The sequence below is a fragment of the Suricata suricatta genome, chromosome 5, assembly GCF_006229205.1.
Source record: "Suricata suricatta isolate VVHF042 chromosome 5, meerkat_22Aug2017_6uvM2_HiC, whole genome shotgun sequence".
NCBI lineage: Eukaryota > Metazoa > Chordata > Mammalia > Carnivora > Herpestidae > Suricata > Suricata suricatta.
Window position 1 is genome coordinate 58,796,628 of NC_043704.1, and position 23,092 is coordinate 58,819,719.

A 23,092-nucleotide genomic window follows, 5' to 3' on the forward strand; every position below is an offset into this window, starting at 1 on the left:
AAGTGTTACTTTCTTTTCAACCAGTGACTACTCTAGTGAGGACATCTCACTAAATGATTTTATTTACTAAGGTTTTATCTCAAGATATTATTATCATCAATATAGCTCATATTTTTTGTACATTTACTATATGCTAAACAATGTGTTAAGCATTTTCTGTACATTTTCTATTTCTCCTACTAACCCTTTGAGACAGTGGTGTGTTAGAGCTGGCTTTTCCCAGTTCATGAGAGTTGATTATTCAATTTTCAAGAAGTTGTTATTGAGCTGATTGATGTTCTCTTAGTGAGAGTGATTACACAATGGAAACTGGCAAATACTACAAATTAGGGCTCCCTCTGATCCCTAAAAACGTTATTTGTTAAACATTTGCTAAAAAAACCATTGGTATTATTAAGAACCTTTTGGAATGAGGAAATTGACATGTGCAGTGAGTTAGGAACTAAATAACTTGCTGATGGCCACACAGCAGATAGCAGCCAACTAGAAACTTCAGAACCCAGATCCATGTGTGATGTCTACCATTGCACTGGTCAGGATGCATGGTAAGGAACTGACCTTGATTATTTAGGCATGTGGATATAGGTTAAAAAGGAGGAGGAAGTCATGGAATAATTTTGGTTTTAAAAGCAGTGTTTGAATACTTAATTTTTTAATGTTTGGACTATTATCTAACTAGATGTACAATAATTCCCTTGCTGCTCTTCCCTTTCTATTTGGAATTTATGTGTAGAAAAAACCCACAATAGAAGTATTAGATGTATTGTGATACCTGCACAGGAAATTTCTTACAGAGTTCCTTGTAATGATCTTACCTTGAAATAAGGTAGAGGGAGAGACCTACCCATTTTGTTCTGTTAGGCAGAATTTGGGTTGACTAAAAGTGAAGAAGTAACTTCAGTTGACTCCAAGCATTACTAAATGTGGCTTCATAAAGTTACAGAAAGAAATAGAACCAATAATAAGCAGGTTTCTGCTTTTCTTGAATGCGTCTTAGAAGCAAGTAAAAATAAAAACACTTATTAAGTACATATTCTGATCAGGTACTATTTTAAATTATTTATAAGTATTTTTTTAGATTCATTTATTTATTTTGAGGGAAAGAAAGAGAGGGAGAGAGTCTGTGCTTGTGCACATGGGGCAGGGGCAGAGAGAGAGGGAGAAAGAATCCCAAGAAAGCTCCATGGGGCCCTAGCCGGTAACCATGAGCTCATGACCTGAGCCAAAATCAAGAGTTAGATGCTTAACCAACTGAACCCCCAGGCACTCCTTAAATTACTTATGAGTTTTAATTCCTTTAACCTTTGTAATAAACCTACTTAATAGTGTAATGAAAGGATTTAGGGATTCCTAAGTCAGAATGTTCCCCAGGAAGAGGAAAGTTGCTCAGTGTTCTTCCTCTCTCCAATCTTGCCACCATGGCTACCACTCCTGCAGTGCCCGTGGCTATCCCACGTAGTGAGCTATCTCACCACTAAAGTGTATTTTAAGTACGCAGCCACAGTTTTCATAAAATGTTCAAATAAAAACAAATCATTTCTCTTTACTTGAGATTTTTCCCTCTCGGTTCCAAGAGAAATGTCAGAGTAGGCAAGGAAAAGAGCCATGTTGATATTAGGCATTCCTTTCATTTCACTCCAGACCATTATGAATGCCCAACGCCAGCTGAACCCATGGCCAAGTCGAGACAAAAGAGGGCTCATTAGTACAAAAACCAGAAGTCTAAAAGACAAAAGAGATTTTTTAAAAGTTATTTTTGCCATAGATATTTTTACCCCCTCCCCCCACACTTCATTCTGTTCTATTCCAATCTATTCCCTGGGGAATGCCAACTCTCAGACAAGTGAGCCATTTTTCACACACTGTTAGCATGGCACCAAAAAAAGGTAGAAGGGCATTTCGTGGAGAGATGACAAGAGTATGGCATTATTCTCTTCCTTGCTTTTGGTTCGGCTTGTAGAGGCTAATTCCACATCACCCTTGAGTGGTGTTTCTTGGGGTGGAAAAGACAAAGTTTGAGATGTTTTGTTGACATATTCTGGATCCCAAAAAGAAATAAAACCAAATTTAATGAGTGAGAAGTGAAAGGGGAAATGTCTTCCTTTCTTTTTCTTTGTAGACTTTAATCTTGCTGAATCTTTCCAATATTGGTCAATTCATTTTTTTAATCACACATCTCCTACATTTTACACTAGTTGTATCTGATAATTTGGGACTCATTTCCATTTAATTGGCACTAACCAACTGATGCCAACTCCCTATTAGTTTTCCTAGATGGAAGTAGCATGTTAACAACACAAGTGATGGAGACTGAAGAATCCTGAGGCTGCAGTCATGGTGGTTTTTCCTCCTCTGTGTCTCCCCCTGTCCTCATACATGGGCAGACTCTTTCCTACCTCTTACCATTGAAAAGAGAACTACAAAAATTACTTGAGCAAAAGGACATTTACAAGGAAGATATCCTTATGATTGTTAAAAATCTATTTCTAACTATAATTTAATCACAACAGGAACTTATTAGGCAAACAAGGCAACATAAAATTTTTATTTAGATCGACATTAAACTTTATGAAACCTTATCGGAGGATGAAAGATACCAAATGTTAATAGCAGTTACCTCTAGGTAGTAAAATTATGAAAGGTCTTTTTCTTCTAATTATCAAAAATTCTATTAGGTGCTGAGATTACTTTGAAATTTGGTTAAAAGCTGCATTAATTCAGTTACAAAAAACACTAAACCACTAATTTGTTAATGATACCTTGGAAAGTTTAAGAAGCAATTCTTCATATTCATGCTAAAAATGAAACATTTCTATTTAAAAAGTCTCTTTGGGCTTAGTCAATGTCCTATAAATAAAAAATTCAAATGACATTCTTACCTTAAAATAATAAGTGTGAAATAGATATTAAATGAATAATATATGTCAGAAAATGACATATATAAATATGTATGTGCAGGAATTAGAAGTCCAATGAAGGTAAACACCATAAGAAATGCAACAAATGATAGGTAGTTCCAGCATCTGCACTTCCAGAAAAAAAATATAGTTAATTATAGTTAACTATTATACAATTATAACAAGGATTATCTATGTGAGGCATTGTGCTAGGCCTAGTCAAAAAAACAAAGATAGGGGCACATGAATGGCTCAGTTGGTTAAATGTCTTATTTTGGCTCAGGCCATGATCTCATGGTTGGTGAGTTGGAGCCCCCTATTGGGTTCACAGCTGTCAATGCAGAGCCAGTTTCAGAATCCCTCTCCAGTTCTGTCTGCCCCTCCCCCACTCACTCTCTCTCTCAAAAATAAATAAAACACTAAAAGAAGAAGAAGAAGAAAAGTTAAAAAAGGCATTTACCTATGCTTATAATTTAAAGCACTCACACAAGTAAATAATTCTAAATTTGATCAGTTTACACTACATGTAAATTGGTGTCTTTCCTTTGGGATCCATTTTGAAAACATGTTTTGGTTGCACTTGTACTACTTGACAGAATTTATTCAGGCATTGTGGTTCAGGTAGCTTGAAAATGCTGATTGTGAACTCCTTATATTATTGGAAAGAACTGTAATAATTTATCTTTAATTGGAATACTAAACTGCCAATCTGCTTTACACAGTGACAGAAAGAAGACTTATCCTAAAATCTAGCTAGTACTTAGAAGATGTGAATTAATCCTTTATTCTAATGAGTGCCCTTTGTAGATTTTCCACTGGGATTTATGAGTATGTGTACATTTTATGTGTTTCATGTTTTTAGTGTCACAATGTTATATTTATAACAAAATAAATTGAAATGATTAAAAGGGTACATGAATACCATTTTATGAGATGAAGGTTTAACCATATACTACCTTGAAACCCTTTAAAGATAATGATTGTCCCTTCTCCAGGAATACTGATTTGCCAAAAACAAATTCAGTACAAAAATCAAATCTTTCCCTGTAACATTAATAAGAATTTTCAGGGGTGCCTGGGCAGCTTAGTCAGTTAAGCATCTGACAACAGCTCAGATTATGATCTAATGGTTTGTAAGTTTGAACCCCACATTGGGCTTTGCACTGCTGGTGCAAAGCCTGCTTGGGATTTTCTGTCTCTCTCACCCTCTCTCTCTGTCCCTTGTTCTCTCTCTCTCTCAAAATAAATAAACTTTAAAAAAATAAGAATTTTTAGTTTGAACTATATTTAAGAACCACAAATACCTATGCATTATTTGAGAAAAATTCAACACAAAACATTCTAGACTAGGAAATATTAAGTCAAATCATTCAAAATACTTTCTTTGTGACTGAATTTAGGCTAATTACTCTAGGTTGTGACCTATCATTTCTTTCTTGCCTATGTATGGCCATACTTTTAATCCTGTTATTGTCTGAATTTATATGCTGCGTTCAACATTAACTTGGAAGGAAACACATTAAGATATACTTCATGACAATTGTGTAATATTTGTGGTTTTAATCCTTCTTTTGACTTCACTATCAAAAGCAAACCCAGTTGTTAACCACATACAATAAGCGCCCGCTAAAAATCCCTCAAAGCATTATACCCACCTACCCATACAATTAATGAAATCACTTGTAAACATTAATTAAGTAGGATAATTCAGTCCAGTGAATGGTGAATATGAACTACTATCATACTTTTCACTGAACAAGTACATAGTTAAACATTTTTCCAAATGTTGTGGAAAAATGCTGCCCAATACCAAATGTAACAGTCTCATTAATGAGCATAAAACATATTCAAAACCATTAAGCAACAAATATTGAGGAGCCGTCAAGACCCTTTCATAGGTGGTAGAAATTAATGGGAGAAACCTGATGAGAAGGAAACCAAATTCTTTAAGGAATCAGTCGCTATCAGATTCAGAGTCAGTGTGAGCCAAACAACCAGGCTCCAACCCATCTAATGGATGTGTGTGTATGTGTGTGTGTGAACGTGCACGAGCATTTGCAATAAGTCAGGCACACTGAGAAAAAGCTTCAGACTTAAAAACAAAACAAAACAAAACAAAAAGTCCCTCTCTTTTATTTGGTGATCATGAGTATCCTAATAAATTTAAATCTTTTATGGTACCAAAGGGTCACAATCCTGTCTATAGGTAAGTGTCATTAGGGAAGAATTTTTAACAATCAGAAGTCCTATGAATTCACCCTCTAGAATTTGATTCAACAGATCCAGGCAACTGCATTATTTTTATTGCCTGAAGTTGCACAGCCACTCGCCTAGAGACCTCGAGCCACTAGATATGATCTTGTGGACTGAATGCTGTAGGAATATCAGTTTGTCAGGAATAAAAGATTGTAAAAGCTGACAAGAAAGTAGTTTCTATTTTGGGAATTTCTTACAAGGTGATGGACAAACAGAAGCATACTTTACCTACTGAGCCACACAGGTGCTCCTTTAAATAGAAGCATGAAAGAATTGAGGCATCCACTCTACCGCCATGCAGGGGAAGTACAGTTCAGGGGCAGGAACACAAGGACAGAAGTCAAAATAGGGAGCATGTTTTGCCATGCATAAGGAATAGCAAAGTGATCAGTATGGCTAGGGCAAGATTAGTGAGGGTGGTGAAAATGAGGGAGACATAGGACACTTTTTTCCACTGAAAAAGCTTTGACCTGTTCATTTGAGGCTATTAACGTTAAGACAGACTTGAGAGGAGTCAAGATGACAGAGCAATATGGAGGCCCTGAGCTTGTTGCATTCCTGAAATGCAGGTAGATCAGTACCAAATTATTTTGAACACCTAGGAAATTGATCTGAGGATAAATGCAATAATCTGCATAATTTTATCTACAGAACTCAGCACGTATGTGGTGCAAAGAGGTGAGCTGGGGGAGAGAAAGGCCACAGAGGTTAGGGAGCCAAGAGAGGAGAGAGGACAGAAAGAGGAAGGGGGAGAGTGGGGTTCATTGGGATCATGCAGGAAAAGCACTCCCCCCAAAGGAGAGAAACAGAGAGAAATAATGAAAACACTTGCAGGGGACTGAACAAGAAATTTGTTCTCTAAAACCATTCATGGGGAGAAAGGAGAGGGTGTTGATACTGCCAGGATTCTATAAATAGTGGAGCGCAGAGTCTAAAGTTTCAGAGCTCAGTGCCTGACAGTGCTCTGCTGAGAAAGTAGGGGGACTCCCCAAAAGCAGGTAGAGGGGTCTGAGGGGTCTGTGTTCCACAGAGGCCATATGGCCTGCCCACAGGCAAAGGTCCCAGTGGACCCCAGAGAGCAGCCACATTTGCTAGTATTGAGACAAAGACACCAGAGTGCAGTGAAACTCGGTGTTGGCTATGTGTTGTGATTTGCCATAATTTCTGAACCTCTGCCACTGTGTGATCCCATGAATGTTTGCAGGGGTAAGCTGACATTAGGCCATTGCTCAGGGAGACCCTCCTCCAGAGAGTCGGGGAAACAAAACTTCCGAGATAAAACTCTGGAGGGAGGTGCCTCCCGGCAAGTGGGCAGCTTGGACAGCAACCAGGTGTAGAATTGAGGAATGGACTGAAGGTGTGATGGGCATTAACGAGGACATTTGTTGGTATGAGCACTGGGTGTTATATGTAAGTGATAAATCACTAAATTCTACTCTGAAACTATTATTACACTACATGCTAAGTTTAAGTTTTATTTTATTTATTTTTTCTCATTTTATTTTTTTATTTTCTTAATAGTTTATTGTCAAATTGGTTTCCATACAACACCCAGTGCTCTTCCCCACAAGTACCCTCCTCCATCACCACCACCTCTTTTCCCCTCTCCCCTACCCCTTCAACCCTCAGTTCATTTTCAATATTCAATAGTCTCTCAAGTTTTGCGTCCCTCTCTCCCCAACTCTCTTTCCCTCTTCCCCTCCCCCGGTCCTCCATTAGGTTTCTCCTGATCTCCTGTTAGACCTATGAGTGCAAACATATGGTATCTGTCCTTCTCCGCCTGACTTATTTCACTTAGCATGACACCCTCGAGGTCCATCCACTTTCCTACAAATGGCCAGATTTCATTCATTCTCATTGCCATGTAATACTCCATTGTATATATATACCACATCTTTTTGATCTGGATTTAAGTTTTAAAAATTAATTTAAAAAAGTTTAAAAAAGTACAAATAAAAAAAAATTTAAAGATTTTTGCCTGTTACCAAAAGAGATGAGAAGTTTTTAGATGGTTTTAAACAAAAGAAATTATCTGGGTGAAAATCAGTAAAAGATCTTTAAAATCAACACAGTTTAGTCTCATTGTATTTGCAAAACTGTTCAAATCAGGGTCCTAGAGGCTATAAGCTGAAAATAAGGGAGATGATGCTCCTTTTCTCTTGGAGAGTCACAAGGACCTGCAGCAGACTACTGTAGGATACAGGAGGATTTGCCATTGTCATCTTAGATTTTTACTATCTTGGAGAGTAGGAGCTGACACATGTCATATTTTCGACAGAAAGTTTCTTGAAATTGAGATTATGAAGTGGTCATTTATATGACCATGTTCGTGGGTGGCTAAAGCAGGAGGACTGAACAGACTCATAGGAGAAGAGGTCCAGAAACTGAAAGGCAGAAGAGAAGGATCAACTGTGTGGATAATAACCGACATCACTGAGAACGGTGATAGGGTAACGGTGCTACAGAGTCACAGTGAGACAGCAGTCAAAATCTTCATGAAATGGAGAGTGTGATTCTGGGATCTAGAGAGAACTACAACCAAGAAAAGTGTTAGATGGTGAAATATGATGACATGCGCTTCAAAATTAGGTTATTCTCAGGAAGAATGAGAAAGAATCATCTAGAAATGACTTTAAGGTCCCAAAAGATCACCTCCCTCAACTCTAGGCTCAGTAGTACCAGGGATGTGGGGGAGAAAAACACACCTTTTAAGGAATGCAAGGGAGTAAATGCCTGCAGGGGAGATCCAGGTTTTAGAGCAAAAAGGTGAAGGCAGACTTCAGAATCACTTCCCCAAATCAGATTTAAAACACGTAACATTTTAAAATTCTTCCTACAATAATTCATTGCAGCCCAAGTGATTCTGCCTAGGTGTTGGTACAATTGGCTTCCATTGTAATTGACATGAAACTTTAGTAAAGTGTTCCAAAATTTTATAAGATCCTATACTTTCAAACTTCTGACTTCTGAATTTATTCTATCTTCTATAACATTCTCCCAAACTCCCAAAATCATTGATTATGTTCAGGGCCTCTGTTAACATTTGTTGCCATTGTGTGAGTTTAGTCAAATTCTCAGCCTGTGTGTTGTATCATTACAGAAAGCACCCTTCTACCAGACTGGCACAAATTTCATTCCCCCCTTAGCTGGATGCCCACCCCCAAGCAGGGCACAATTTGTAAATTTGTACATTTGGCTATACTTTCTTTTATAACATTGCCAATCCTCTTCAAAGGCCCTAGCTTTATCTTTTAATTTGCTTTGCATGCCATCATGTCATTGTCCTTAAAATATCGGTCATCTATTCTAGCGGCAGTTCCACGCTGAGCCATGCTGGATCCTGAGGCAAAGGCATTATCAGTAGTCTTGTTCTAATATTTCTTTTAAATATTTACACTTTCACTATGGGTTTTTTGCATTAATGTCATTTTAAAAAAATAATGCATTAAAATTTAATTTAAAAATATTTTTAATGTTTATTTATTTTTGAGAGAGATAGAGACAGATCATGAGCAGGGGAGGGGCAAAGAGAGAGGGAGACACAGACTCAGAAGAAGGTTCCAGGCTCTGAGCTGTCAGCACAGATCAGACACAGGGCTCAAACCCATGAACCGTGAGATCATGCATGACCTAAGCTGAAGTCAGATGCTTAACTGACTGAGTCACCCAGGCACCCCCAAAAACTATTTCATTAAAAGATTATTTATCTTGATTATTGAGTTTTGGGTACCTTCTTAAATTTTGAGCCTGAGATGAGTGCCTCACTTGCCTTTCCTTAATCCGGGACTTGTCCAGTGGGATTATTCTGGAAATTACTGAGTAGATGGTCAGAGACTTGAGAGAATTAGTGGGAAAATAGGGCCAACCTGAACTCAGGTAAGGTTACAAATTTTTCCTAAAATTAGAGGATTAGAAGACACAAGTGATAGAGTTTCTAGGAAAGATTTTTAGTTGAGTAGTTTTCAAGTCAGTATCTTATTTTGACCAGTGTAGATGTAGATATAGCTACTATTACAATATTATAGCATCCGGTGCATGAAATAAAAAATGAAAATATGCTAGCTACTCACTTGAGAAGAAGTGCTTCAACTCCTGGTTTAAAACTGGTAGAATTTAAAAAAAGTCCCATAATGGCCAGGGTAAATATTCCAGACATTCCCACTAGCTCACCTATTTTAAAAAGAAATAAAGATAAAGTATTAATTTACGATCAACATCGGTATAGATTTTGCTCAAGCTGAAAATATCAGATATCTTGATAGCAGAGTCACTTTATAGAGAGGCTACCCTGCTTGGTTTCAACTGGATATATTGCAGATTATTACGACCACCTATTGTCCTTCCTCCTTAGATTCACAACCAGCTGTGTTGTGGCATCTGACATCCTTGCTCTGCTTTGGCTGCAGATTATTGCCAACAATCTGAAGCTTACAAAACTCTTTCACCGCGCCCTCACGCAGCCAAAGAGTCCACTACAGGAGTCATTGTTTTTCAGAAGGGCTCTGGAGGAGTAAAATGGAAGTGAACAAATGGAGTGAGTCTTTATGAACTAGCCCACTTCATATGCTTTCTTCTTGGGGGACAATAGGAGACAGAAATGATTTGACTTTGTGACAGGACTCAGGGAGTTAAAGTGGTAGAAGCCCAATATGGATATGCTTCCCCAGTTTAATTTTGTTTTGGTGCATTTACTGTATGGGAATGAAAAGAATGAAAAACTGGGATATTCTTAAAAGTAGCTATAATAGAGTTATATTCCCCCTTGCAATATGAAAGTAGTATATTATCAATGTAAAAAAATCCAAATAATATGGTATGGTATAGTATAGAGATTGTGTGTGTGTGTGTGTGTGTGTGTGTGTGTGTGTGTGTGTGTGTTTGTTTAAAAGAAAACCCTTAATTCAACTACCAAGACTTCAGGTCCAAATCATCATGAGATCTATTTTATCATAAAATGGACTTTCTGTGAGACAATTTGCCCAACTGTAGGCTAATGTAAATGTTCTGAGCTTCTTTAAGGTAGACTGGGCTAAGCTATGACATTTAGTAGGTTAGGTGTACTACATGCATTTTTTACTTATGAAATTTTCAACTTATGATGGGTTTATTAAGACATAGGCCCATTGTATGTCAAGCAGGATAGATATTATTTTATTTTATTTTATTTTATTAATTTATTTATATTTGAGAGAGAGAGAGACAGAGCACAAGCAGGAAAGTGGCAGAGAGAGATGGAGACACAGAATGGGAGATACAGAATCTGAAGCAGGCACCAGGCTCTGAGCTGTCAGCACAGAACCTAAAGCAGGGCTCAAGTTCACCAGCCACGAGATCATGACCTGGACTGAAGTCAGACACTTAACTGACTGAGCCACCCAGGCACCCTGGATAGGTATAATTTTAAAGAAAATTTTTATTGGAATTTCTATAATGGAGAAGATTACATTTGCTTAGAAGAAATAATTTGATAAGCTAGTCAAGAATAGAGAATGACACCCAAAAGACAGCTTCAAGCATTAAAGGATACTTGCTGAATTTCTATAAGGAACACGAATGGTAAAGAATTAAGGAGGAAATATGGAAAAGTGAGAATTAAAGGTAGCTATCAGGTTTTATAAAATCATAAATTATATAATGTAACTTCCCCTATTAGCCACCTTGTCCCCATCTTCAGTAAAATTTACTAAGAACCAAAACTGTCTGTATATTTAAAAGGAGGTAGCAGAGATCATGAGCAACTAACCTACAAAAAAATTTAGAAATCATGAGGAGATCTTTGGATGCTCAGAGGTTAAAGAATTGGGAATTTAAGAAAACTGGATCAAACTCTTTGAGAGCAGTGGAGTGAGTTCCCAGTGAACACTCAGCATAGCATACATCAAACACACATACACACCAAGTCACACATTTCCAAAAGCTATAATGAGGTAATACAGTAGGAGTTCTGTAACAGGTTTCTTTTTTCCACTTACTGTTTAGCAGACATTGTTCTAGTAAATAAATAAAAGTAAAAAAATTAAATGTTTTGTTTTAATAGTAAAGAGTATTATGGATATGCCACCTTTCTCGTATTGCCATATGTGTCAATTGCCAGGCAGTGGTTTGCCCTTCCATTTCTTTGCCTTTCTTTACATTAATTTGTTACAACAGATGTATTTTAATTACTGGTGGCTTGTATAATGTTTAATATCTATCTAGTAGAGAAAATTCCCTACTTTTTAAAAAAGTTATCTTGTCTATTCTCACATTTAGCATTTACAGATAATATTTCATATTATTTTGTAAAATTTCACCCCCCCTCCAATTTCTATTATTGTTTGATTCAGACTGTAATACATTTTAATTTTATGAAATTAGTATCATTATCCCACTACTGAGTCTTTCCCTTCTACAGATGGTTAATTACAAGTTTTATATTCTTTAGTTTAGTCCTGTCTAGAAATGGTACCTAAGCCTAAAACTAACACTTTGGTTAGTCAGTTTTGAGTTATAAAAGAAGAGGAAAGTATGGACATAGGCACTTTGAAGAGATCAAATCCTGCACTAGTCATCATAATTTATTAGGTAATAGTGACACTTGGAAAATATTTATGATGAGTATCTTGAAGATACTAATAATATAAACATTAAGCCAGGTCAGAGTGAAAGACCTTTTGCATTAAATTTTTATTTCCTCTGTACCTTGTTTTCAGGAAATTCTTCCCTAGAAGTTTTCTTTCTAAAATATTTACAGAGATATTTTAACACTAAAGTTTATAATTATTTTGAGGGTATAACCCTTAACCCTTACTAATTAACAGAGAAAATTATATTTTCTGAAATATATTTTTGTATAAATTTAAATATCCACAATTAAAGTAGTACGTAATGAATGCATCTGCACCAGCCATTCCTCTAATGTCTATTAATTCATTAATTTGATTCTATAAACTCACTTGATTATAACTGGCTTTAATTGCCTGATTAGGCAGGAAGCCTCAAGACCCCATATTCTGCCTTTCCTTTCTCAGATATAAAAATAATGAATCTTCTTACTCTAGCAATTCTAAAAAGATTTTCTGTTTCAATTTATTCCAGTTTTATATTTCTCAGTAAACTCTTATAATTTTCCATGTTTAGACTCAAACTTAAGTTTATTTCTTTATATTTTGTAACTATTTGCCAATGTGACAAGGATGAAATTTGCATTATAGTTTCTAACTAACCACTGCTGGCTCATAAGAACACTATTTTTTTTTATTTATCTTATGTCAAACTATTAAAAAGTCTTTTGAGTTTAGTTTACTAATTAATTCTTTTGGGTTTTCTATTAATTTAAAATGTTGTCACTAATGAAATCATTTTATCTTTTAAAATTATGGGTAAAATATCTTCCTTCCTTCCTTCCTTCCTTCCTTCCTTCCTTCCTTCCTTCCTTTCGTTCTTTCTTTTTCTTATTGCATTAGCTAAAGCTTCCAGAACTACTAAAAAAATTTTTTATGTCTTTTATTTATTTTTGAGAGACAGAGAGAGATAGTGTGAGCAGGGGAGGGTCAAAGAGAGAAGGAGACACAGAATCTGAAGCAGGCTCCAGGCTCTGGGCTAGCTGTCAGCACAGAGCCCGACACGGGGCTCAAACCCACAAACTCTGAGATCATGACCTGAGCCAAAGCGGGATGCTCAACCGACTAAGACACCCAGGTGCCCCCCAGAACTATTTTAAATCATGAATATGAGAATAGGCAACATTGTCTTACTCCTAAATCTAAATGGAAGTGCATAGTAGAAGTTGGTAACTAGATAGCTAGGTATTACAGTAAATCCTTGGATTGTGAAAAACTTGTTCTGTGAGTGTTCTGCAAGACAAACAAATATTTCTAATAAATTTTAACCTGATAAATGAGCCATGTCTTGCAATACAAGTAGTATGTGACACCGAATGTCATGTGATCACAACTGGGCCAATGGTTCTTAAAATTCACTTTGATATACTTTGTCACTTTGTGTAATCCAAAATGCTTTGAATAACAAGCATATTTCTGGAAAGAATTATGCTTACAAGCCAAGTTTTACTATATTTACTACACATGCTATCTCCAACTCATTTGCAGGGCTATCTTGAAGATCTGGGTTGAATGAGCTTCTGAGGCCTCATCCGAAAACAATAGTATGATAAATTATTAATATCTTACCATACTCTGTGAGGAGGAAGTGGTAGCAAAGGGATTAATAATATTGATAGATTATTCTAATATTTAGCCTACTTGATCTGAAACTTCTATTCTGATTTCCTTTTTGATCTAAAAGCTATCAAGAAAAGTATATTTAATTTCAGGCTTTTAGAATGACTATTTATATAGACCCTCCTTTTGTAATTATTATTTTTTTTAACACATTCATTTTTGAGAGAGAGAGAGAGAACAAGTAGGGGAGGGACAGAGAGAGAGGAAAACACAGAATGGGAGACACAGAATCTGAAGTAGGCTCCAGGCGCTGAGCTGTCAGCACAGAGCCTGACGAGGGGTTCTAACCCACCATCAGTGAGATCATGACCTGAGCTGAAGTCAGACACTTAACCGACTGAACCACTCAGGTGCCCCAAGACCCTTCTTTTGTAATTAAAAATTATAATTGCATTGTGATTGAACAGTGTTTTGGTTTTTATTAAAATGCTCTTCAAGTCTGGTTCATTTCTGTAAATGGTCTACAGGTATATATGTAAACTATATGTATTCGGTTTTGGGAGACAAAACTGTATCTTATAAACCAAGCACTTAAGGATTTTTTTTTTGTATCTTCTTATAGCCATAATTACTTTTTGTTCCATTGGTTATGAAATTATCTGGGAAAGGCATGATAAAGTATCTCATTGTAATTTTGATTTTGTCAAATTCTTTTGTCTTTTATAGTGGCATTTGCTTTATGTATCTTGACACATTGATTTCTGTCATATAGATACCATTATTTTTATAGTTTTTGATAGGTTATTTAAAAAAATTCCTCCAGATAAGTCAAGGTTTGTTTTACCAACTTTGCCTCGTATGTATCTTTCCATATCTTTGTATTGAGTTTTTCTATGTCATTTAATTTTAGGCATAGGGCCCAGACTTACAAATAAAAAAGGTGAGGTACAGAAGTGAAAAGCTGAGACTTATGTGATTGACATCATCACCAAAAACAGTAGCCATCCACAGCCGGATCAGTTTTGAACTTAGAATTCCAAACAAGAAACTTGCTAGAAAATAAGACCAAATTTCCGATAGGATGTCAAAAACTGAAAGAAAAGGGAACAAACAGAAAGTAGTTAATAGAATTTACTTGATTTTAATTTTAACTGATACTTTGGGTCAGCTTTTCTTTCTGTTCTTATCTTTAAAACTAGCTCATCGCCACTGGAATAGATGTATATTTTCTTTTTCCTACATTGAAAGAGTTTCTATTCGAATGCTGAAAGCAATACAAGTTTGCAAAATTCAGTCAGTTTCATTAAAGAGCTTCTTTCGATCCCCATTAAGAAATATATATTTATTCAGTGCAAAACAGTGTAATAAATTTTGGAGATACAGTAATGAATAAGAAGTAGAAAGTCCCCAAACTTTTGGAACTTATATTCTATATCTAACACGATAGACACAGGAAATACAGAAAAAGGAATGGCTCTGGTTCCCAGCTGAGTGAATCTCCTGTATTATTTTGGCTTGTCAAACCAACTGATAGATTCTTTATTGTTGAGGTTTTTTTTAATGTCTTTTATTTATTTTTTTTGAGAGACAGAGAGAGAGAGAGCGTGAGTAAGGCAGGGTCAGAGAGAGAGGGAGATACAGAATCCGAAGACAGGCTCCAGGCTCTGAGCTAGCTGTCAGCACAGAGTTCAATGTACTCACGAACCATGAGATCATGACCTGAGCCAAAGTTGGACACTCAACGGACTGAGCCACCCAGGCACCCCTATTGTTGAATATTTCATTTGTTTCCAGTTGTTTCCCCTCATAAATGCTGCATCGTATATTGTGTATATATTTCTGTACATGGTTTTTTTGTACTTCTCTGATTACTTCCTTAGGCTCCAGAAGTGGAATTTGCGCTAAAAAATAGTTGCTCCTTTACTGATATTTTTATATTTCACCAAATTTCTTTCCACAATCATTATGATGTCCTTCCCAGGAAAACAGGAAGCCTAAGCCCTTGATGGCCTTGGTTGCTGGAATCAGGCACACCAGTGGGTGAGGAAATCCCTCCACCTTTACAGGGTGAGGAACAGAGGAATAGAATTTGAATCACAGATGAAAGCAGGTCCTGGGGTCACAAAGCAGAAGGGTCAACTGCAACAGAATAATAGGTGGAGAGCAAGAACAAAACCAAAACAAAAAATGGCCAACAGAAAATAGTAAGAGCAACCACAACAAAAAATGAGACTAAATATGAGAATGAGTAAACTTAGAACTGTGTTCTGAGGTGGCAAAATGAAAGAGAAAAAAATCTTTTGAGTCCCATTCATAAATGTCCACTGAAGAGGAGGATACCATTCAGAGTGCTGAGACAATTTAGTTTGCTTTTTACCTAGTCTTGGGCCCATGTTTCTAGGTCTGCTAAGTGGAAAGATGTAGCATCTGTAGGGATAGTATGAAGATGGAAGGGGAGTGTCAGGAATGGCCTTGTAGGTCAATCCTGTTCTAGGCATGGGGTTAGCCATAATGGTAATTTGGGGAGTCTGGTACCTCCTGCAACTGAATCATAGAATAGAGCTTGACTCTGGTTTCAGAAGGATGTAGGGAATGGGAGTTAGAAGACCCATTGTGAAAGCTGCTTTCTTTTCTGGGATGCCTGGATGGTTCAATCGGTTAAGCGTCCGACCTTTGATTTGGGCTCAGATCATGATCTCATGGTTCGTGAGTTTGAGCCCCATTGGGTTCTGCACTGACAGCTTGGATCCTGCTTGGGATTCTCTGTTTCTCTCTCTCTGCCCTTCCCCCACTTGCACCCCCAGGCATGCAGGTACAAGTTCTCATTCTCTCTCAAAATAAAATAAACAGACAACAACAAAAAAAAGAGTTGCTTTCTCCTTCTCTTTTTAATGTTCATATTTGAAAAAGAGGAGAGACAGAGTACGAGTGGGGGTGGGGAAGACAGAGAGGGAGACACAGAATCTGAAGCAGTCCCCAGGCTCTGAGCTGTCAGCACAGAGCCTGATGCAGGGCTTGAATCCATGAGCGAGATGATGACCTAAGCCAAAGTTGGGACACTCAACCGACTGAGCCACCTAGGCACCCCACGGTCTTGAACTCATGAACCTAACTGTGAGATCATGACCGAAGTCAGATGCCTAACTGACTACGCTACCTAGGTGCCCCGGTTTCTTATTTAAGAAAGGAAAATAGTTTTTAATCAGTAAAATGTTTACTGAATGGAATTATTAGACCAAGAAAAGCCTCAAAGCAAATCCAATATTTCTTAAAATGTTTTTAAGCTCCTAACGTGCAAGTTGGAAAAGATAGACCTCTAAGCATAGTAACTCTTCTTAATTTTTCTCATTATGAAATATGTGCTAACTTCAAAGATAGAACAACACTGTTTAAATAATTTCATGAGTTTTTAAAGACAATTATTATGAAAAGTATTGATTTATTATTGTTTCCATTGATATAAATGAAATGACCAAAGCTTGTCATACATCTTTTTTTTTTCTTAAAGGAATTTTTTCTTTCAAAGCTGTTAGAAATTCAGAGAAACTCCTAAAGGCTGAGGGAATAAGTTCACTGTTTTCTCCCTCCATCAGCAGAGCTTTTATTATTTTAGTTATTACTATGATCATTTAAATAGAGTGACTACTTATAGTTTTTACTTCTCTGAAACCTAAACACAAAATTTTATTCCATTAATTATTATCAAAATTATGAAGCAAGCTCTGTGAAAGCAGCAACTATTATGTTCATGGTTGAAGCACCAAAGCCTAGAATAGGAGCTATCCGATAGTACATATCAATAAATAATTGCTGTATGAATGAATGGATGGATTAATTAATGAATTTTCATATCAGTACACCCCTATTTTCCTTTGGCTTGCCAATGAACATAAAAATGTTCTATCAATTAGACTGTGGATGTCAACTCTGATAAGGTTCCCTGAAGTTCTGTGGTCAATATTTACTATCTTAAACGGAGCCTAGTAGAATATTGGACCAGGTTTGGGGACAGAGCACGGATTCTTCCAACCAGCATGTATGATGATACCTCTTTGCATTTTTCAGTTTCCCCCAAGAGTGGCCCTTGAGTTTTTAAGATGCTTCTGAATACAGACATCTCTGTGTTGCTCACCTTAGTCTTCTTCAGGAAAGCCCTATCTTCAGGAGGTCTTATGGTAAAAGTTCTCTGAGTGACATATATCATTCCCCTTTGTGGTCCGGATTTTGGAAGAGGTTGAATGTCTGTGATGGTTTGACTTTCTCACATACCACAGATGGAATACATGAAGCACTTAAAGAAGATGTACCTTCCTGTGCTAAATTGGGGCCTCAGGCTCACCACAGATCTTCCCCAGTTCCATGGCCTGGGTAAACTAACTGGATATAAAGCAACGCTAAAAGTGAGTTCTTGTTATGTCCAAGTAGGGTAACTGTCCACAGTGTGGACCCTTGAGGAAGACATGAGAGGAGTGATGACCCCTAGAATGTATGTTTGCTGGGAAAAAATAGTCTTTAATTCTTAATTTTAGGCATTGATTATAAAGTTGTAAGGCAAAGATGGGTCAGAACACAGGTAAACAGGAACATTGGCTGCCCAAAAACCAGGTGCTTTCCAGGGACCAAGAAAGCAAGTATACATAGTTAAAACTTCCTCTTGCTGAGTGATTAGAAAAGTAATTTGAGATATGCTTAATTGCTGGAGAAAGAGGATAGTAGAAGGATCTGACTCCAATATAACGTACTATATGGCATCTTACAGACCCCTTTGATGCCCTAGAATGTAGTCTGGAAGCACCTCCTAAATGCACTTTTTTCAGGAGGATAGAAGGGTGAAAGGAGATAATGCTGCAGGAGGCCTTAGGGCACCAAAGATATGCAGGGAGTGGGATAGTATATATGTCAACAATTTTCTTCAGAAGCTTATAATCATCCGTTGTCCAAAATCAGTGCCAATAGCAACACACTAAAAAAAAGTAAATGACTTCTTAGTATCACTTTGAGAATATTTGACTTCATGGACATCCTTAAAGGGCCCTGTGGACATCCTCTCCCATCAATCTGCCCAAGGTAGTGACTATACTCTGAAAACCACTGTTGCAGGAGGAGGGTATGGGATTTTGATCAGGGAGGGGCATATAAGATGCTTCTGGGATTGCTGGTGACACTATATTTCTTGTCTTGAGTGATAATTACACATTTGTATATTTTATAGTCATTCCTCATAGTGTGCATATATCATTCATTATATATAAATATATGTGTATATATATATAGTATATATACATAATACACAGACATAGGATAAAGTAATCAAAGATACTTAGGTTCAGGGCTTTCTGAATGTGGTAAATGAGCTCACGAATGCCTTGCAATCTCTCTGCCTACAAGTTCTGTTCTCAGGTCCTGGAGATGACCTGTTACTCACACTTGCTCTTTAAGTTAACAGCTTTCCATGTAGTTTCCCCAGTAGTCAGAAGGGCAATGGCTGCATCCCTGTCACCACTGGCGGGTGCACTACCTGGCTTGTCTTCCGAGTTCCTCTTCAACACAGAAAAACCGACCTCTCTCATTCTTGTTGTTGAGCATTCTGACTCAGCCTGGGTCTGTAGAATGCTATAAGCATCCTCATGAAAAGTCTCGACCCAGTCTCACAATAAAACCACAACAAATACTAAATAAGGTTTATGTAGAGTGCTTTCTCAGGGGTAAATCACTGTATTAATGTTCATGATTATATTTGTACAAGCATAACTTATGATCAAATATGACAATATCCATGTCAGTTTTTAGAAAATGCAAGATTCTAATTTTAAGAAATTTAGAGGAAAAAAAAAGGTCTTTACCTAATGAATGGTTCACCTTTCCCAGGTGGGCGTTAATATCGGCAATACCATTAAACATAATCAAACACATTATAGAGGTCATCAGACTTTCTCCATTAATTAAATTGATGAGGCTTCTAGAAAGACCTATGGAAAAGAAAGTATTTTGTTTCATGAAAGAAAATCATCAATATTAAAGAATAAAATTTTATTAGCAAGTAGAGGTATATTTTTAGCTATAGATTTATATCACATTCTTTCCCCATATACTTAAATAAACTTCAGTCATATTTGTAAACTCCCTTCAAAGAAATATAATTACATGTCAAGTATGTTAAGTCTAGACTTCCATAATTAGGAACCAAATTTATTGTGATTGAGCCTGGTTTATTTAACTAAAGTAATTGGCTAGAGCTGTCATTCCTTGTTTTAAAGCCCAGATGAAAACGTGAAATTCATTATTTTTTTAAATTTGGTGATTTAGCCAATATAAATACACATTATATATTTAAGGCAAGATAAGGAACAATGGCAGAGGGATAAAGGAAATTTGTAAGCCAAGCTTCATAACATGGTGCCTAAGCAAAGTATTAATGTAATTGCCAAGATAATCTTTGATTAGAAATTCTCTTACTTTCCCACACATTCCTGTCAAAGGTTTTAGAAATTAAGCTCTATGAAATGGAAAGCACTCTGATATTATGCACTCCCATCTTCATTTTCCTCCATTTGTGATGCTACTCCAAGTTTAGAAATCCATCAGTTATCATTTTTCTCTGCTATAAAATAAGTCTGTAGTGGTAAAACTGTCACTTTGAGCATCTTTAATGATTTTCTAAATGTCCATAGGAAGGAAATGCTTTTTTAACCCGACCATCCTATGATCACAACCTAACACACTACATATGCAGCTGCAAGAGAGGAAAAGTCAAGGCAGTCTGTTCTTGTGGAAGGTCAAGTGCACTGATGGTCTAATTCTTCACCTCATTATGCATCCATGCCCTTTACTGTAAAGGCAAATACTGGAGAATTTCAAGAAATGTGTGGAAGAAAGGTGGATTTTCTCATTTGAGTCCATCCTAGATTGCTTAGCCCCTGGAGGACCCTCCATCTGACTGTAGGTTTCATTCATGAGCCCAGCCCATATCATCAGAACTGCCAGACCCATGAAGAATAATAAATAACTGTTGTTTTAGCCATGATGTTTTTTCTTACTCAGTTGTTGAAACTCAGAGTTGCTCTTTACAGAGAAAAACCTAACTGGTACTGTTATATAATTATTCCCAATTGGAAAATAGGACTATAACAAATTGTAAATATGTGAATATAAACAACTGTCACAGGGGCATAAGAGTCAACAAACCATCAAAAGTTCAAAACAATGTGAATGTACTCATGTATTTATAAGCATAGGCAGATTTTGTATGTGTGTGAGAGTAAAATAAGATAAATGTAAAAATCGTGCTTTGTCAACTCAAGCAAAAATGTTGCCAAGAGAAAAATACTTTATTTTAAATTTTTATTTTTTTAAAAACTACAAAGTGAGGAGGAAAACAATGTTCCAAAAGTCACAGCAAGATGGCCAAAATGTATGAAATTAACCTTGCAAGATAACCCAATTATTTAAATTCAACAATGATAGGCCAGGAAATCAGTGGAATAGTAACTAGTTACAAGATTACAAGTTAAAAGAAGTACGTAATGCTGTCAGATAGCACAGAACCTCACCAAATCTTGTGAGTGGAAAAGGGGGTGGGCACTGAGTTGGGTTGGGTTGGGTTGGGTGACAGATGCTGTTGCCTCCTCTTCCTTCTTTTGTTAACATTTATTTATTTAAAAATGTTGTTTAATGTTTAAAGAGAGACAGAGTGACAGAGCATGAATGGGGGAGAGGCAGAAAAGACACAGAATCCTAGGCAGGCTTCAGGCTCAGAGCTGTCAGCATGGAGCCTGGCCAATGATGATATTATTATCTGAGCCGAAGTCCAGCCCAAGTCAGACACTTAACCTACTGAGCCCCCCAGGTGCCAAAGGTCTTACCTCACGGTCTTAAAGTCTTCTTTACCTCACAATCTTAATCTCTTTGTTTTGAAGAATTGGCTTTTTAAAATTCATTTAGGTACATTGATGTGTTGTCTTTATTCTACTTCTACTTCTCTCAAGTAGCTTTTCCCCTGGTAATGGCCATAAAATGAAAAATGTGTGTGTGTGTGTGTGTGTGTGTGTGTGTGTGTGTGTGTTACATTGACTTGGTATTTTATTTATTTTCAAAAATTATTTAATTTTTATTTGTGAAAGAGACAGACAGACAGAGCAAAAGTGGGGGAGGGGCAGAGAGAGAGGGTGATACAGAATCTGAAGCAGGCCCCGTCTCTGAGCTGTCAGAACAGAGCCTGATGCAGGGCTGGAACTTGGGAACAGTGAGATCATGACCAAGGCCAAAGTCAGGGGCTTAACCAACTGATCCATCCAGGTACCCTGACTTGGTACTTAATTTTAAATATAGATTTATGTCTTCTAAAATAGAACACTCTGAAAACACTGTAAAGTAAATGATTTTACTGTTTTTGACTTTTTATGTTTTTTGGTCTTAATGGTGACAATGACTCTAAAGGCTTTTTTATTTTTTATTTTTAATTTTTTTTACAAATGGCATTATCCTAATTACAGTATTTTCAAAGAAAAAGCAGTATTGGACAATAGAAATCTCATCACAATGTATTTGCAAATTGTTCACAATCAGAACGTTTGGCTTGAGGCAGAAGCATGTATAAAGTCAAGGATTCCAAATAATTCCCTGTTTTATTCCACAACGGAATAAAAGACTTTAATATATATATTTTAGGTAAGCCCATCACTCGCATTTCATTTTGTTCTAAGCACCACCGACCTGAATCTCTATGCTCAGTCCCCAATGCCTCACTTCAATAGTGAAAAGCTCCAGTGAGCAAAAGATTTTAACACTAGACACATTAAGTACAGAATATGATATTTTAAATGTAGAAAAAGAGGAAAATATATACCTACCAAGGTTTCTTACAGCAGCTGCAGTCAGCATGGGATCTGAACTCATGAGGATAGTTGCAAAAAATAACCATGAAGTTGTTTTCAAAAGTAATTTATTCATAGATGCCAGATACCAAAGAATTAAGATATAATTCATTAAAAAGCCAGGAATTGTAATTAAAAATATCTGCAAATAAATTTTATGGATAGAAAAATCAGATTGTCTTTTTATCCTATTTTAAAAAGCAGATTGTCAGGATTATTAGAGGTACAGAATCACACTGAATCCATCAAAGGGAAATTTTAAGTTATCTTATTTAACAAATATGTTCTTCTAAGTCTGGAAATAGGAGGCAAATATTGCAATGAGATTCTTAGGACCTAAGACATAGCACTTGTAGGAAATATCATATAATTAAAAGGGAATTTTTAAATTTCTTGATTAAGGTGTTGAATATAAATATGTATATTACATGCATATATTTATATACATACTCACACATATATATATACATATTTATGCATAAAACTGAAGCCTAGCCTATTAACAGAAAAAATGACAAGTTTAGAAAGAAGTTACCAAAGAGGAAAAGAAGGAGAAAATAAAATGGAAAGAATGTAGAGGATTGGCAGAGGACTATAGAAAAGATGAGAAGAAAAATTCTATTAGTCTAGAAGTGGAACCTGGCCTTCTGTCTTCCCACCATTGCCTCCTGCTTTCTTCTTTTCTATCAGTGGCAGCCATGTAGTATGATTTCATTGCCAGATGGTCTTGGAAAATTGTGATTGTGCCTGAAGCTACCTATGAGATTTTAGAATTCCACTCCCATGTTCATTGTAGGATTATTTACAATAATGTGAATTTACACTGTTTACAATACTCATTTACAATAATAAGACATAGAAGTAACCTAAGTTACTTATCCATAAATAAGTGAGTGGGGGAAAA

The 23,092-nt window shown here is 36.5% G+C and overlaps 1 protein-coding gene across 1 annotated transcript in view; it reads right to left on the minus strand.

Moving 5' to 3' along the window:
- The window catches only part of SLC9C1 (solute carrier family 9 member C1), an 83,053-nt gene that overhangs the window by 54,408 nt on the left and 5,553 nt on the right, over positions 1–23,092 (minus strand). Inside the window, exons 4-9 of the mRNA XM_029940696.1 lie at positions 22,165–22,330; positions 19,159–19,284; positions 14,245–14,406; positions 9,224–9,323; positions 2,880–3,023; positions 1,548–1,722 (exon numbers count right to left, since the gene is read on the minus strand). Of these exons, the coding sequence (XP_029796556.1) occupies positions 1,548–1,722; positions 2,880–3,023; positions 9,224–9,323; positions 14,245–14,406; positions 19,159–19,284; positions 22,165–22,330 (873 nt within the window). The remainder of the gene's footprint in view (positions 1–1,547; positions 1,723–2,879; positions 3,024–9,223; positions 9,324–14,244; positions 14,407–19,158; positions 19,285–22,164; positions 22,331–23,092) is intronic.